Genomic DNA, 17602 nt, shown 5'->3' with positions numbered 1-17602 from the left:
GGGAGGGGGAGGGGTTCTGGGGTGGGTTGGGGAGGGGATAATATTGTAACTTCAATAAAAATTTTCAATAAAAAAAAGAAATATGGCTTTCTGGGGGAAGGTGGGGAGGGCGTTAAGGAAGGAAAGGGTTTTTGGAAGCTCGTCCTGAAGCTGCCTTTTGTGCAAGGGGCCTTTTCTCAAAGCCTAGAGAGGCAGCTTTGTTGCCTCCCCGTAGACAGCTGATGGGCGAACACCAAAAGCTCCAAAAGGCTAGGGAACTAGTCCCAGAACAAAACGGAGACCTGCTGTTTGGTTTGGGAGGCGCCCAAACCTCCCCAAACGTCGGCAGGTCTGCGCGGAGGAACGGGCGTGTTTCCTCGCCTGCTGGGCGCCGCGATTTGCCCGGGGAACGCGCGGGCCCCGAATGGCAGCGTGGAGTGAGGAAGCGGACAGCCAGGGCTTCCCCGAGAGCCGCGGCCACACAGGGTATTCCTGTGTATTCAGGCTTGCAAAATGGCGGATCGAGCCTCTGCTGGCGGCAGAGGCTTGCAGTGCGCGGATCCAGCCTCCGAGGCATGCAGAACGGCGGATCGGCTTATACTCGAGTCAACAACTTTTCCCAGTTTTTGGGGGTGAAATTGGGGGTCTCGGCTTATACTCGAGTCGGCTTATACTCAAGTATATACGGTATGTCAATTTAGATTTAACAGATATTTGGATTTAAAGGAACACCTTTTTTCAAATATTCTTTTAAATCATGGTTTTACTGTAGTGCAATTTCTCTAACTATAATCTTAGGGAAACTTACCCTGGAATCACTCACAATGATGACTGCATAATAAGATTATAAAACAACTCAAAGGGAACACAGAAGGCTTAAATACCTCTTCTCAGAAAGAATATTGTACACAGAACAATTGCCAAAAAAAATTACAATAATTTCTTATTATGCACCAGAATAACCCAAGAAACCCAGGAAAATGCAACAAATCTAATTCTGATAACGAATACCATCAATAAGCAACAAAAATTGTGTTAAAAGCAAATACATTTAACTTTTTGATAGCAATCAAGATATTGGGCAAGATACTAGATTATATGCTATTTCTCTAACCACAGTAAATGAACATGGAGTTTTGAACTGATTCTACTATAAACCACATTACATATTTACAAAGATTCTTATGCACTAATGACCAGTTATATATTTAGGCAACATTTAAAATATTACTAATAATCCTCATATTTGTAATATAAGGAAACAAAAACTGCAGGCAAGCAAATAACTTCATCATCAAGACTGTTACAAAATAATAAGAACTAAGAGATCATTAGAAAAGGCCACGGGAATATCTGTGAATTAGAATTTGGTTCCAAACAAGTACAAAAGCATACCTTTTCTTCTCCTGCTCTTCTTTCTCTATTTTATGGGATGTAACATATGTTGAAAAGAGATGACAACATCTATTCAGGAGTTTTACAAACTCTGTCATAGCTTCTTGCTTTGCCATACTACCAAGTGCAGCCCATTCTTTCCTGCAATGATGAGATAAAATGAGTTGGGATAAAAAGGAAATACTTTCTATCAAGTTTTAAGTATAAACACAACAGTTGATGCTTAAGTTGATGCTAGACAACCAGGCAGGAAAATGTTCCCAGAAAACAGCTCTGAACATGAATACTTTTGAAAGCAGTACCTCTGCCCAGAACACCAGGAATTTCACATGACAAGGCATATACACACAAAAAAATCTCGTCAGATGACCCACCAAGAAAACAAATGTACTAGTGATTAAAATTTTTATTCATATTTCTGTCTTGAGAACAAGACTAAATGTATGTACAGTTTGGTTTAACTACTAAATTCAAATCTTCTGTCAATAAATAACCACTTTTCAGGCCTCCAGGAATTTTAAAACATGCTCGGGTGCTGAATTTATAAGATATCACCATACTATTGACATTTCAACCCACAGTCCAAACTTAGGTTAAAATGTCTTGGTCAAATAAAACAGTTCATTTGTTCTATTTATAAGTATTTTTTTTTACCTTCTGTCATTCCCAAGTACATCGAAGAATCCAACTTCAGGGCAGGTGTCTGGATTGTAAGGTCCCAGCAGAACCTGTTTATGCAGGGCTACCAGTTTGAGTTTTTCTTCATAGGTGGGATGAAACGCTTTGCCATCTTTTTCTGAAAGAAAAAGATTCAGTAAATTTCAAGGTACAAATAATAAATGTTACCATGCTATGTATTCCATAGTTAAGAACACAATGGAATGTCCTATCTTCTATAATGGTCTCTCAAAGTGGTACCAATCATGCTAGCTGATTTGGTTGCCCAGTGCAAAAAGCTGAAGAGTGAATATTGTTTTTTTTCCCCAAAGCTACCTCCAAGAAAGGTAATAAACCAAGACTTATTTACATTTTCAGGGAAAATGTACAGAGTTACAAAGACCTAAGTCCACGCAAGCACTCAGAACACGGGTACAACCTTATCCCAGGACATGTTTACATGGACAGCCATCAAGAATGGTAGTTTCACTTAACAGCCTCTTATGTGGCAAGGAACCTTATTGAAAAAAGACATAGTGAGACAACTTAGCATATTGAACTGGGATCAAAGATCTGGATTAAGTCTCAACTTAGTAATGAACCTCAACGGGTGGCTTCGGAGGGCTGCCTTACTCACTCTGCAGGTATGGTGAAGGTATAAATGCTATAAGCTCCCTCACACACTTCGGAAAAGTAGAAAAAACAATGCGTAGCAACAAACAAAGTCACAAATCTATATACATGCAGCATGATCTATAACAAGGTGGTTTTGATTTTACAAAAACAAGGTGCTGTTCTTTTATTATTTGCAATACATAAATCCTATTTTTAACTATACAGCTAGGATAAAAAATTATTTTATTTTATTTTAATTCCATTTATATCCCGCCCTTCTCCGAAGACTCAGGGCGGCTTACAAGCTTATGCCTAGAAAGTATTCATGTTATTTTATGTATTCTAAAATATAATTTAAATATTAAATTTAAATAATGTAAATTCCATAATAAAATTACAAAAAATTAGTGAAAACAAATTTTACTTTTAATTATTAAAGAGAAGGTTAATGAATTATTTACATATATGACTGAAAAAGGAACTAAAGACTGAAAGAACCTTATTAAAAATTACAAATAAATAATGAATCATTTCACAAATTAAATCTAGGTTGTTTTTTAAACATTTACCACAAAAGAAATATCATTCATTTTAAATTTATGTCCCATAAACATTGATCTGGCTTCAAAGTGTTCATCTGAAATAAGCTTCAAATATAACTGTAACAACAAAGATAACACAATAATTTAGTATATTTTAAATTGTAACCCAAGTCAACGTAAGTTTGTTTTTTTTAAAAAGAGCACATATTTAGGTTTTGTGAGCATTAGCCAATTATAGTACATTCAGTGAATTCACAAAACACACAAAAGAGCAAAAGCTATTGCTTGGAAAAATGCTGACTGATGAAACATGAAACAAAGATGCAAATACAAGAATTATTTTGTTATACAATAAATCAAAATAAAGGCTTTATTTCTGTTACACTATATTATCATACTAGAATCCGTATGAATGTCCACTGAAACTTGCAAAAAACATGTTTTTGTTGACACCAACGTTAGGTCTCAAATACTGGCCACACTAATTTCAAGCTAGACAGCATAGGAGGGACTCCTGTTCATTCTTTAACCATATCTTCTGCAAAACCATTTTACTTATCTGTTTGAATATGCTTGAAGTTGGATGAATAATTATTCTTCTTATAATAAAACTAGCCTCCCAAGTTTTTTATAATCCATTTGCATTATATCTTATACTTGGATTTTAAAAAGATGTACAAGTACTATAATAAAACAAGCCTGGATTGCCATTTCAAGGTACTTACCTAGTATATTTATCTCAACTTATTATTTCCTGGATCATTCACAAACACTAATGAGGGACTAATTTTCATATAATATACCTCCATTAATAAATTATTTAGGAATTATCTATAACAATGTTTCTTAACTCCTTTTTCTCACAATCTCAACTTTTAATAATGATGGAAGATCTCAAAAGGACTTTTTATATAGATTATATTTACCAGTATTTACTATATTAAACATTGATGCATTTACTGCCACTACTACTTCTCATGATCGTTTGATTATTTTCAACATAGGCTGGCAAAAAAATTGGACTCCCTGAACCCGAGAGGGTCTTGGGGACCCCTAGAAGTCATATTGTTCAGTCACTAAATCACGTCCGACACTTCACAATCCCAAGGACCACAGCATGGCAGACCTCGCTGTCCTCCACTATCTCTTGGAGTTTGCCTGTTGAAGTCCATGAGTCATAAAAGAGCCAAGGTTGCCTACCCCTACACTAAATGAAAGCAAGAAGACACAGAACTCTTTTTGCTGCCATCTAGCAATCATCAGGATTTTTGCAGCCCATATCTGATAGTAAAATCCAATCATCCTACCTAAAACTTGATTGGATTTATTTGGGACTAGAATGATGGGGACTTTCCCTTTCTCCCTCCCTCCCCTTTTCCACATAGCAATATTTCAGACAAAAATATCAACAGGGATATTATCTGGGCTCTTTTAAAAGAATACAGTAGGCATATTGGACCCGTTGCATCACAATCTTTTGGCCCCAGGATTCTGTCTGCATTCATGCACCTATTTGTCTTAATAAATCAATCACCCAAAGGTTAACTGCACACAGTTGCCAAAGAAAGATAATCTATTCTGTAACACTGCAACATAGCCTACCAACTTAAAACTTTCAACTTTTGGAAAATTCAGTTTACCATAATTTTTCTTTCTACTTAACATTACTTTTATTCTTTTTGCTTTGTATTCCAAGCACAGCTCAGTAACACTTATATACAACATTTTTTAAAACAGTAACAGTGACCATATTTCTTGAATCTAGTGGGAATAACCACAATCTATAGCATGGCTGTTTGCTGTATGTTTGTATTGTACTTTCTCCTGAGTTTATAAAGGAGATTTAAAATGGACTACGATATGGGAAGTAGCATTTGATTTAGAAACTCCAATATTTTTCAGAGAAAACTTGTATTTTTCTGTTTTATTAGATGGTCTAATAACTTAGGTACATATAGATCCCCAATCCTTTCACATACCAAGAAAAGAAGAGGAAGAACGAGATTAAGTGTGGTAAGGCCACACTTGAAATACTGCATCCAGTTTTGGTAACCACAATGTAAAAAAGATGTTGAGACTCTAGAAAGAGTACAGAGAAGAGCAACAAAGATGATCAAGGAATGGAGGCTAAAACATATAAGGAACGGTTGCTGGAATTGGGTATGTCTAGTTTAATGAAGAGAAGGACGAGGGGGGACACGATAGTAGTGCTCCAATATCTCAGGACTGCCACAAAGAAGAGGGAGTCAAGCTATTCTCCAAAGCATCTGAATGCAGATGGAAACTAACCAAAGAGAGAAGCAACCTAAAACTAAGGAAAAATTTCCTACAGAACAATTAATCAGTGGAACAACCTGCCTGCAGAAGCTGTGAGGCTCCAACATTAAAAGTTTTTAAGAAGAGACTGGGCAGCCATTTGTCTGAAATGGTATAGGGTTTCCTGCCTGAGCAGGGGGTTAGACTAGATGACCTCCAAGGTCCTTTCCAACTTTTTTATTATTATTATTATTATTATTATTATTATTATTATTATTATTATTATTATTATTAGAAAGCAACTATTTCTTACAAAGATTATTGTTTAGCTGACCTTCAAAGGTGACAGTATATTTCAAGAAATGCATGTTTATGATAGTAGAATATTGTATATTACCTCAAAGTTCAGGTTCACTTTGGGCCCAAAATATATATAAATATTTTCCTCCTGGAGGAGAACAGCAACAAAGACATACTGAGACTGTACTAAGTCTCAATGCACAGTTGTGACAAGATCTTAAGTATTTCAACCAGTTTCTGTGATCTGATGTCTGATGTAAGTTAAACACATCACATTATTTTGCTCCGAAGTGTAATCCTTCTTACATCTGATATTAAATCTTTACTTTTTCATGCTTTGAAATAAAAATGAATATGATTGCACTACATGATATATAATATTGAAAGCAACAGCAAAGATATGGGAGCAAAAGGTCACATTTCATGGGTATAAACTTACTATCTAGTCATTCCAAATGTGGATTTTTGTATGTTTCTCTATTATTCAAAGATATTACACATTGGGAATTTCTATAAAATTTGATTTCATAAGACCTAACTCTTCCTCATTTGGAAAGAGTATTCCTTGAATACTCTTATAATTCACAGATCGATTCCAACTCATAATAAAAAAATTGCCAAGTGCCAATTCTGCACTTGTATTGCAGAACTGCCATGTACTTGTAAACAGACATGAGGAACAAAAATGGATTTATAACATAATTTGCTGCAGCATACGCTGTATTTTCGGCCTGCTTTTGATTTAAAAATTAACAAGTATGTTCCTAAGTGCTTGTTTATATTTGCTTTTATATTACCGTCTGTGACTTTATTCAAAGTATAAAATATTAAAATATTCTGGGGATGGTTTTCAGTACTGTATACATCCTAGTGAACAATAGTTCCAAAACAGCAATCAGTATTAAAAGAAGAACAAGCACAATATCATTTTATAGGTCTCTAGGCTCCCATATTTCTATAAGGCTACATAATCTGTTGAAGAAAAAAGTGGTCTACATACCCTCAGGTTTATTTTAAAACATTAATATACTTCATTTAGCAATTTCGCTTTGGCTTGCATATTTGAAGTCTACTTAATGTCACGCCTGCAACTAATACATTCCCCTGCAAACTGAATAGTGCAGTTCATTGAATATTTCTCTTCTTTCTCAACAAGCTTCTGAGGGTGACGGCGGCCTCTCTCCACAGACACAAACCAAATAAATAAACGTATATTTAGTTTAAGATTTCCGGGGCTCTACGGAGGTAAGCCGGGGCCGGAGGCTACCAAGCTTTCTCCCCACAAGACCCTCTTACGATTGAGAGGCCGGGAAGCAGAGGGAGCCGGGACGTTTCAGTCACTTTCCCGGCTTGGAAAAGAGGCAAAGGCGGTCACCTTTGAAGAAGCGCAGCGCCAGGCCGTACAACTCCTCCAGGTCGAAGCCCCAGCGCCGCTCCAGATTCAGCGCTCCGTCGCCGTCGCCGTCTCCGCCGGCCTCGTCTCTCACCTGCCCCGGCTGACCAGAAGTCCCCACTCGGCCGCCTCGGTTGCCAGCCAGCGGGAGCGGCCTAACGTCCGCCTGGCCAGGCCTAGCGTCCTCCGAGTCCGGGCTCAGGGTCAGGCCATCGATGGAAACCTCCAGCCGCTCCGAACTGAGCGCTGCCGCGGCCGCCATCGCCTGCCTCGTTCCCTGCTGCTCAGCTGGGCGGCCACGTCCCGACTTCCTGCTCCCGCCTCACGACCCGGATCTTCCGGCGAGGCAGGCAAGTCTGCGAGCAGCAGCAGCAGCTGGAGGGAGGAGGAGAGGAAGAGGAGAAAGGGTGGTCCCGCTAGAGCAGCGTTTCCCAACCTTTAGGACAGGGGTCTTCAAACTTGGCCTTTTTATGACTTGTGGACTTCAACTCCCAGAATTCCTCAGTCAGGCATGCTGGCTGAGGAATTCTGGGAGTTGAAGTCCACAAGTCATAAAAGGGCCAAGTTTGAAGACCCCTGCTTTAGGAACTTGAAGATGCGTGGACTTCAACTCCCAGAATTCCCCAGCCAGCTATGCTGGCTGGGGAATTCTGGGAGTTGAAGTCCACGCATCTTCAAGTTCCTAAGGTTGGGAAACGCTGCGCTAGAGGCCGTCGTGGGTTGTTTACCTGCTGCTGCTGCTGCCGCCAAGGTGCCTGCCTTGTCGCGGGCATATTGTGGACCTTTCCTGAACGCAGTCCTGGGGCAGCCAAGCACGTGGAGTTTTTAGGGCGATTTAATTCCGAGTAAACGCAAGCGAAGTTGCCATCTTCTTCGTTTCCGGATAGAAATCTCTTCGACGTCTGCACGACAACCACCGATTCGTGTCGGGCTGCAGTTCAGACTGCCGGCGAATTCACACGATTTGTCGAAAGGCGGAGCAGCCTTGATCCAGAACGTGATGTCCACACCGGGATTTCCAGCAAGTCTGAACCCCTTGAGTAGATGCGCCACACACAAAAAAAACACCCAAAAAACAACAACACTCAAGTCAAAAGGACAATCAACACGCATCCTTCGGTCTGTCCACAATCAACTTTAATTTTGCTCACGACGTCAGTCGTAACGGCTCCGTAAAGTAGTCTCCAGATTATGCAATAACGGGTGGTGGACCTGTGACCCTCCAGATGAATCGCTATTTGAGCAATCCCATCTGGTCTAATTGTTAAATATGACAGTTGAAATTAATTTTGAGCAAGTAATAACGTCTCTCTTTAACACTTTTTCTATATTCTGAAGACAACGAACAGAGTTTCAAATAATCTTGTGAAGGGAATGCTAAAGGACTTTTAAAACTTGTTTTCTGTTTTGTACAAAAGCAACCTTCAAACTTATGGAAATGATGCAATGGTATCTTCACCTCCTCTGGGACAGCATATTAAATCTTATGCACCGTATCAGCTTTATGAATCAGAAAATGGGCTTTTCAAATCTCATGCCATTAATCCTAGACCATCTGTAAGAAAGCAAAGAAAAAGAAGAAAGGCATAGTGCAGCTGTTTCAGTCAAAAAATGTTTACACTGGCTTTCTAAAATCTCCCTTCTGACGGAAAAAGGCAGCCTTTGAGAAACCTTTGCAATTTCATCATTGGGCCTAGACCAGAGATCCCCTAGATCAGAGGTCCCCAACCTTTCGGGCACCAGGGACTGGTTCTGTGGAGAGAGATTTTTCCGTGGACCAGTGTATGTGTGGTTTTGTGTGCTGCCTGCATCTCACGGATGGGCTTGTTTGTGCAGACCGGTTGCTGGCATGCTGCGGCCCAGTACTAGTCCATGGACCAGGGGTTCAGGATTGGGGACCCCTGCCGTAGACAGCAGTGCTCTCTTTAGAGCCTTAGGCTGAGCTCTTTCCTTCTGTGAATATGAAAGACATTTGCTCTTCCTTAATGCAAATTACAAACTGAACCACTGAACAGTAGCTTTTCTTAAAAGTTTTCGCACTGTTAAGAAACTGGCAGCCCTTAAAAATAATGTTTGTGCAGGCAGGGCAAATGAACCAGTTGGCAGCAAACTGGGCAGAGAGACAGTTGGTCCAGAATAAGCTTTACTAATTTCTCGTTCTGCGATCAACTTCTTTGGCTTCATGCTGTTCACTAACTACTTGCATGTTAAGTTTAGAACAAATGCCCAAGGGATATTGTTGTTCATAGCTTAACAACTGTACCTGGCAATCTGGAACTAGATTTACAGTGACATTTAGAAATTCTTTTCTTTTCCATGCCCCTTCCCTGCTCTGCTGTAGGATACTACAGCATTTAGTTCTGAGTTAGCTGCCAGGCCGAAACTGCAGTATTTTATCTCTCTCCATAGAGAATTGAATAATGAGAAAAGAAAAGAGGTCTTTTTATTCTTTTTTTTCAGAAATATCGCGCATCTTAACTTTCACTTCTGCTTCTGTCAGGACATTTGTTATAATCCAGCTTTCTTCAAACTTCCACAGGGACTGGCACTCCCAGAATTCACAACTAATAATTCAATATCAGAGTTCAAAGCTGATTTTCAGAGAGAATAGCTGTTCTGTTTTAGTTAAGCCTGTCACAATTTGTTTATGTTCTACAATCTACATTATGCTTAATGTAACTCTGCTGATTAGGTTCTATCATTAATTAGATAAAAAAATTAGTGTGTTATAAAGTATTTCTATGATGGCATCTTTTTCAAAGCTGGCTTTTAAAATACAAATATAGCAAAAATCTAGAAAATGAACACTGAACAATTGAAACTCAACTGCCATCTGGTGGACTACGGTATATAATGAATTTTGGAAAGCGGATTCTTTTTTTCTTGCTCAAAATCGTGTATTACCATTTTAAAGGCTAACTACATAGTTAACAGAAACATTTTCAGAAGAACATTTTTGAGAAAAAAACCTCTTTTTAAAACAATACTGAAATAATTAGAAGAATGGAATGGTAAACCACTTCCACATTGCTGCCAGTAAGAAATTTGTACTCTTCAAGGGTTCAGCTTGAGGAGCCTTTACCTTTAAGCTATATATGTGCAAATAAAAAGTATACATATTTGAAAAAATATATCATTTTCAAATGTTAGAAAAAGATGATGGGTACAATTACAAGGGTTGCCCAACCAAGGAATTACAAGATTACAAAAAATTCTGATAGCAAGAAAGGCAAATGGGGGCCCTGCAGGTGATTCGATCTTCAACTCCTATCGGTCACAGCCTCTGGCCAATGAAAAATGGCCAGTGTTTTAATTCATGCTATTTGGAAGGCATCTGGTTACTTATTTCTGCCAGTCCAGTGTTGTACTATTTTGATAACTGTATTTTGCTTTCCATCTATAGAACTGCTCCCCCAATCCAATGATGCTTGTACAAAGGCTAAAATAAAAGAATGCACATATTCTAGATTTCTCGACAGCAGGCATGCTCCTGTTGGTGCTACAACTTTGCACTTGGCTTGGGTGAAGGAATTTTCCTCTGCTTGTGTTCAAAGGGAAGGGAAAATAGCTGATCCCCTATTGAGATAATCTCATTCACACTGTCAGAATAAACCATAGGATATGATTTAACTTGGCACATAACAGCATGCCATCTCCAGTGTATTTAACCCTCAAAGAATGAAGGCAGTTTACTGAAACATGAGGAAGGATATATGGGAAACTGTTCTTAAAATAAGTATAAGACAATAGAAATATCAGAAGACTAGGTCCCTGTACAACAGGTGACAATCTCTGGCCACAACTATAAATTAGATTGTTATATGCTAAATCTACCTCATCAAAATATTGAAGGTAATCTTGTGATGGAGAAAGAAATTAAAGAGGCACACACAAAAAAAATCTAATAGTGGTGGACTTCACTTAACCTCAATCTAATCTGTTCATGTTCAGACTGAGAAAAACAGATTTCTAGATATTATGACATTACGACTTCAGAACAGTTGGCCTTTGGAACTGATAGGAGTTGAGGTTATTGTAGATTTAATTTTAAGTGATGTCTGAGATTTAGTGCAAAGTAGTATTGTGGAATGATTTAAAACAGTGACCATAATGCTAATACCGGTACATTTAGCATACTTTTAGACAAGCTAGGTCCAAGATGGTCACATTTCATTACAAAAGGAGAAACTTCTCAAAAATAAAGTTATTGATGAAAAAGACTGAAAGGAAAAGTCAAGAGGACAAAACTTCATAATTCCTGAAGTTATTTAAAATAATGCAGTAGACTGGGATTCAGACGGGATATATACAAAGGTAAAACAAATACAGAGGAAGGTTGAGATTTTTTTTTACAATTTGTAAAATTTAAAGTGTCTTTCTTCAGGAAATAGAAAACCTGTCTTAAAAAGCATAAAATTTGGCAGGAAAAGTATCATAAAAAAAGATCAGAGAAGTATAAAGCAAATATGCCAGATGTCTTCCTTATGATGTCTTTATAGTGGATCTACTGCAAAAAAAAGTCCCAGTGCACCAATAGAACAAGAGAACTTCCTGCTCTCCTGCTTTCAGTTATAAGGCAGTGGGATTGGGATGGAACAAGGAGAAATAAGAGTCCCTGGAGTGAATTCTTGGTGTTCTCATGCTTTTGGAAAAATTGTTGGTGGTCTAATATAAAGCTGGCCCAACAAAAAGGTATTTCTCGCAGAGACTGGAACAGACTTCGACTCTTTTTGCTATCCTGGGTTAAAAAAAAATGTCTTCAAGGAGAGTGAGTCCATTTTTAGGTCCTTTTTTATTGTCCCTCTAGATACTTTTTTCCCCTGGTAAAAGCAGAAGTCATCTCCATATGACTGCATTCCTCCCCATCCGTCTGAAACGAAACTACAGGTCCTGTTCAAAACATTGGAAGCTCAGGCTGAGCTGGCAAGAAAGGCCAAGGTTCCTCCTTCCCTTCGGCGTTTCTTAGTTGGGCAGCAATTGGCTGAAGAGACCTTTCCTTCGGCTCGGGAACAATAAGCAGTTGACAGGAAGCGATTCCGGGAGTGGGGAATGTCGAAATCCAGACAGGCGAGGATAGCTGGGAACAAATACTGTACATGCGAGTCCCCATCTCTCCAACATGCTGGCCTTTCGCAGCTCTTCACTGTGTGCGTTAAAAGAATAAATCGTCTGAATTCAGACACCATTCCCGGAGCATATAAGCATTTAGAAGGTACTTTCTCCAACAATTTATTTGAAAGGTGCCTGTTTTTGCAAGCAGGCAATGCTTTTAATATAAATTGCACTCTCCTCGCATAACTTTTCTCTGCACTGTTTCTCAATTTACCAGTTTTGCCTTTTGGAGAGGAGTAATGAAGGTAAAATGTTGGTACTTACTGTTTAATTTTGTGCATTGGGGCTAAGCATCTAAATTAAGATGTGCGGGATATGATCTAAAAGGTAAAGGTAAAGGTTCCCCTGCACATGCGTGCTAGTCGTTTCCAACTCTAGGGGCCGGTGCTCATCTCTGTTTCAAAGCTGAAGAGCCAGCGCTTGTCCAAGGACATCTCCGTGGTCATGTGGCCAGCATGACTAGACGCCAAAGGTGCACGGAATGCTGTTACCTTCCCACCGTAGTGGTCCCTATTTTTCTACTTGCATTTTTTACGTGCTTTCGAACTGCTAGGTTGGCAGAAGCTGGGACGTGTAACAGGCGCTCACTCTGTTACGCGGCACTTGGGATTTGACCCGCCAAACTGCTGACCTTCTGATCGACAAGCTCAGCGTCCTAACCCACTGAGCCATCGTGTCCCTTATGGGATATGATCTACTGCACTCTTAAAACCTAACAGCCCTAAACCCATCCATGCCAACCTCATACAATGGCCAGATAAGAGGCATTTCAGAAATTCACAAACCTGGATCTGGCTTATAACCCGCTTCCTTAGTCACTACCCAAAACTCAGTACAAGTAGTTCTTGACTTACAACCAAAACTGAGCCCAAAATTTCTGTTGCTAAGTGAACAGTTTTTAGTGAGCTTTGCCCCATTTTATTGCCACAGTTGTTAAGTGAATCACTGCAGTTTAGTAGCACAGTTGTTAAGTGAATCTGGCTTCCCCATTGACTTCACTTGTCAAAGGGTCGCAAAAAGTGATCACATGGGACATTGCAACCCTCATAAATATGAACCAGTTGCCAAGTGTCTAAATTGTAATCACATGACTGTGGGGATGCTGCAACTGTTTGAGTGTGTGAAAAATGATCATAAAGCACTTTTTTCAATGCTGTTGTAACTTCAAACAATACCCCTGGTTGTAATCATTGACTAATCCAATAGTTTTAAATTGAGGACTATCTGTATTTATTACATGCTGCCCATGATTCAGAAGGCATAGCATTCAACATTATTTCATAGCTTAAATAGGTGCTATATGGAATAAGTATTTCCAACCTAAGCTGCTTTGCATTTAACTTCTAAAATAAGTTCTGACAACAGCAAATGAAGAAAAATGTTTCTGTACATTATCTATACTGAATATGGTTTACATCTCTCTACCACATCTTCCTTTACTCTTTGTTCTAAAGTGCTATATCCTTTCCTTATAGTAAAATTACTCCCTCCTTAATCTTTTTAGTTACCCTTCTTTGCACCTATTTTAGCTTTGTAATATCTTTTAAGATGTGACAACCTGAACTGCACACAATATAGTAAGGCCTTATCATATTTGAAAATTCTATTTCAATTCCATTCCCCAGTACTCAAAACACAGGATTTCCTTTTTAAACAGCAGCTGTATAGCCTGAAATTTTCACTGAGCTGTCCATTGACACTTTCAGATACCCTATGCCGAGTTGAACTGAAATCCTCTTAACATATAGGAAATGTTTTGTGTGTAAACATGCATGACTTTCTTGGTTACATTTGCCAATCTGTAAACCATTCACTCAGCCTGGAGAAATCCTTTTCAGGCTCTTCACAATTCCTTGACTTTATTACCCCGAAGAATTCAGTATCGTCAGCAAATACGGACAACTAACCTTAACTCTCTCTATATATGTACAAGTTATTCCCAGAAAATTATAGCGCACATTTATCAGAATGGGAATTGCCCATTTAACTCTACAGTACTAAGTTTTCTTTTTCTTTTTTGCCAGTTGTTAATCCATAATAGCATATGTCCTCTTTATTCTTTTTATCTGTGGAAGCTGAGTTTGCTGCAAAGACTTTGCTGAGAGACAAAAGATACACCAAAGCTATTAGATCACCCTTATCAACAGGTTGGTTGATACCATCACAAAATATAATTTTTCTTCAATAGATAAATATGAGTTTAACATCTTTGTAAATAAAGATTCTCAATGCAAAGAACTTCTCTTATTGAGTCTGTGTTTCTGTCTCTTCCTTTTGGTTTAATGTAATGCCTTCCTGGTAAGGCTTGCAAAGTTCTCACTAAATACATTTTTCCCAGTCTATTTTTTTGCCTTACATCTCCATATCAGGTAAGAATGCATTTCTAAAAACAGTTATTCCATTTCTGAAAATTATTTCAACCTACTTTTCATATTTAAAATTGTTTCCAACTTTTGTAAAACATTGCAGCCTTCTCATCAGTCAATGAGAATAAAATTTATGCATTTCTTAAAAGAACAGGCTTTGCTAAATATAGACTCTGCAGTTAAATTCTGAAGCAGCATAAATGCAGACAAAGAATATAGATTCATTTTTAAAACTATACAAAATTTTAAATTGAAAATAATTGTTTACATTTTCTTTATACATCAACATACAAAAGACCTCATTTTAGAGGTACTAAGGAATCAAAACATTGCTACAGCTATCTGAAAATTCTAATCTGAAAACAATTTATTACACTGAAGCTTTACAAGGTTATACTAAATATAACAACTCAATACATCCTTTTTACAAAATCAACATTTCTCTACACTCCTCGGGTCTTTAGTTTTTAAGGCAGTTTGGAGGACTGGCTATCCAAATGCATCATAAAAGTATATGAATTGCTTGATAACCAGGTGTTTAGCTTAAATTGTGCAAACCAATCAGTGGAAAGTATTACCAGTTATTTGTGTGAACTATCTTAACTAAAAAAAACTTTTTTAGTCTTTTCTATTCCTTCATTCAATTACTTTTATAAGTTATAATAAATTAAATATTCCAAAGGTATTAACTGATTTACAGGGATTCTCAGTATCCATAAATGTACAACAGTCATCTATTTGCTATTACTCCTTCAGGTATTCCATTATCCTGCTATTTCTCAAACACAGGAATATACATACTGCTTTATCAATCAGCACACTGTTCAGAGGCTAAAATCAAAAAGCAATTAAGTCACAGTATGAGTGATTGTGGTTTCCAATAAGAAGAAATTACTAATATGATCCCTCAACTGTGTCATATTAGTTTTACTGTTTTCAAAAACTTCTAATATAGTTGCCAGTATTTGCTGCAACAACATTTAGTTTTTCCCTTGTTATGAAAACGTGTCTGCATAACGTTTTAAAACAACAAACACACACACATATTACAACTAAAGTTTAGCTGTTAAAACAAGATATTATGTGCATAGCAAGTGATGAAGTCCATAGCGATGCTGCTAATTTTATGCTGGTGTCTTCAGAAGTAGTACAAACAGTCTCAAAATATCCTTTTTTTCCTTTGTCTTCCAATTGGTAGAATATTTGGTAAAGCATACACACCAAGCATTTTCCTCTACTATATGCTGTACACTTAGGAGTATAAATGTTTCTCTCAGTCTCTGTTAGTGTTGTTTGCAGCAAAAGCATGTAAATTTCCCATTTGGCTGAGGCCACTCTGGATATGTGCAACATGGATCTCTACATTATTCTGGAAACAGCTAAAGAAAGAAAAACAGTTCTTTTTCAAACAGTTCATATGCAGATGTATTAATGTGCTTAGATACATGTTCTAAGTTTACATACAACAATATTTTCATGATATCAAGCTATTTGCCTTTTTTGGCATAATTTCGGGCAATTTCAAGAAAAGGGAACCATATTTCCATGTATTGAGGAAGAAGGTGGTCTACTGAAGTGAAGGCAGCTGGTATGTTCCATGAGGCTGGATAATTTCCAACTGGTCTCTAATCTTCCCCTTTTGGGAAAAGCAGTGGGATTGCAGCTTTCGAGAGTCCTGGAAGAAGCAGATTATTGAGATCCTTTCCAGTGGGATCTTGGGCTTGAGAGGTGGCATTTATTTTTGTAAATGATCTTTGGCAGGACCAGGGTAGGGGTAGTGCAACTCTCCTGCCCTATTTGATCTTTTGGTGTTCTTTGATGCTAACATAATGGTATCCTTCTAAAATGTCTGAGGATTAGACCAGAGAGCAATGCACTGTAATAGAACTAATTTCATCCTGTAGGTATTGGTGAAGGGAAAAGGGTGAGACTTAAAACACCTGTTTTGCAGATTCTTTGAAGTGTAATACTTTCCCAGCTTCTGAAGCTACTGGGTGAAGTCATCCACTACCATGGGGACAGTTATCAATATTTACATAACACCCAGTGATATATCAAGACCTCTGACAACTGATTCTCTTGTGGTAATACCAAGTTCTGGACAGTTAGGATTTGAATGAGGAATGAGGAAGAGGTTTAGGCTCAAACCAGCAAAACTGAGTGTCTGTGGATTCATGAGATGTTTATTATGAATGGCTTTTCAACTTTGGTAACTAAGTGGGATAGCATTTTCTCAAACAGAACTGGCACATAGTTTTGGGGTCCTCCTGGACTTATAGCTCATGCTCAAAATAGGTGAACAGTTTTGACTAGGAGGGCCTCTAAACAATTACAACTTTTGCTAGATTTGGAGGTTTTATTCTCAGTCATTCAGCTTGTGTTTGAACTATACTAATAAGCTCTACATAGTAGTAACTGTGAGAGGGATCTTGGAGTCCTAGTAGACAATCACTTCAATATGAGCCAGCAGTGTGCTGCAGCTGCCAAAAAAGCCAACACAGTGCTAGGCTGCATTAACAGAGGGATAGAATCAAGATCACGTGAAGGACTAATACCACTTTACAATGCCTTGATAAGGCCACACCTGGAATACTGCATCCAGTTTTGGTCACTACGATGTAAAAAAAGATGTTGAGACTCCAGAAAGGGTACAGAGAAGAGCAACAAAGATGATTGGGGGACTGGAGGCTAAAACATATAGGGAACGGTTGCTGGAATTGGGTATGTGTAGTTTAACGAAGAGAAGGGTGAGGGGTGACATGATAGCAGTGTTCCAATATCTTAGGGGCTGCCACAAAGAAGAGGGAGTCAAACTATTCTCCAAAGCACCTGAAAGCAGGACAAGAAGCAATGGATGGAAACTAGTCAAGGAGAGAAGCAACCTAGAACTAAGGAGAAACTTCCTGACAGTTAGAACAATTAACCAGTGGAACCTGCCTCCAGAAGTGGTGAATGCTCCAACACTGGAAGTTTTTAAGAAGAGACTG

At 38.4% G+C, this 17602-nt stretch overlaps 2 protein-coding genes across 6 annotated transcripts in view; both read right to left on the bottom strand.

The window, feature by feature from the left end:
- Positions 1-7599, bottom strand: part of ACBD3 (acyl-CoA binding domain containing 3) — a 42591-nt gene extending 34992 nt beyond the window's left edge. For 2 of the 5 annotated variants that reach the window (XR_014028526.1, XR_014028527.1), the window contains exons 1-3: positions 7120-7598; positions 2029-2170; positions 1375-1515 (exon numbers count right to left, since the gene is read on the bottom strand). Coding sequence is in view for 2 of the 5 variants with exons in the window: in XM_081344142.1 (XP_081200268.1) it covers positions 1375-1515; positions 2029-2170; positions 7120-7399 (563 nt within the window). In the remaining 3 variants the exon portion in view is untranslated. Of the gene's footprint in view, positions 1-1374; positions 1516-2028; positions 2171-7119 lie in introns of all 5 variants that reach the window. The other 3 variants (XR_014028528.1, XM_081344142.1, XM_081344143.1) reach the window with 3 other exon arrangements.
- A 7131-nt stretch (positions 7600-14730) lies between these two features.
- LIN9 (lin-9 DREAM MuvB core complex component) overlaps positions 14731-17602 on the bottom strand; it is a gene marked incomplete at its 5' end in the record, with an annotated part of 32332 nt that continues 29460 nt past the window's right edge. Inside the window, one exon of the mRNA XM_081312790.1 lies at positions 14731-15994. Within this exon, the coding sequence (XP_081168916.1) occupies positions 15889-15994 (106 nt within the window). The 3' untranslated portion in view covers positions 14731-15888. The remainder of the gene's footprint in view (positions 15995-17602) is intronic.

The sequence above is a fragment of the Vipera berus genome, assembly GCF_964194415.1.
Source record: "Vipera berus genome assembly, chromosome: 1".
NCBI classification, from domain to species: Eukaryota; Metazoa; Chordata; class Lepidosauria; order Squamata; family Viperidae; genus Vipera; species Vipera berus.
Note: the sequence above shows the minus strand (reverse complement) of the source record. Positions and strands in the feature narration are given on the sequence as shown.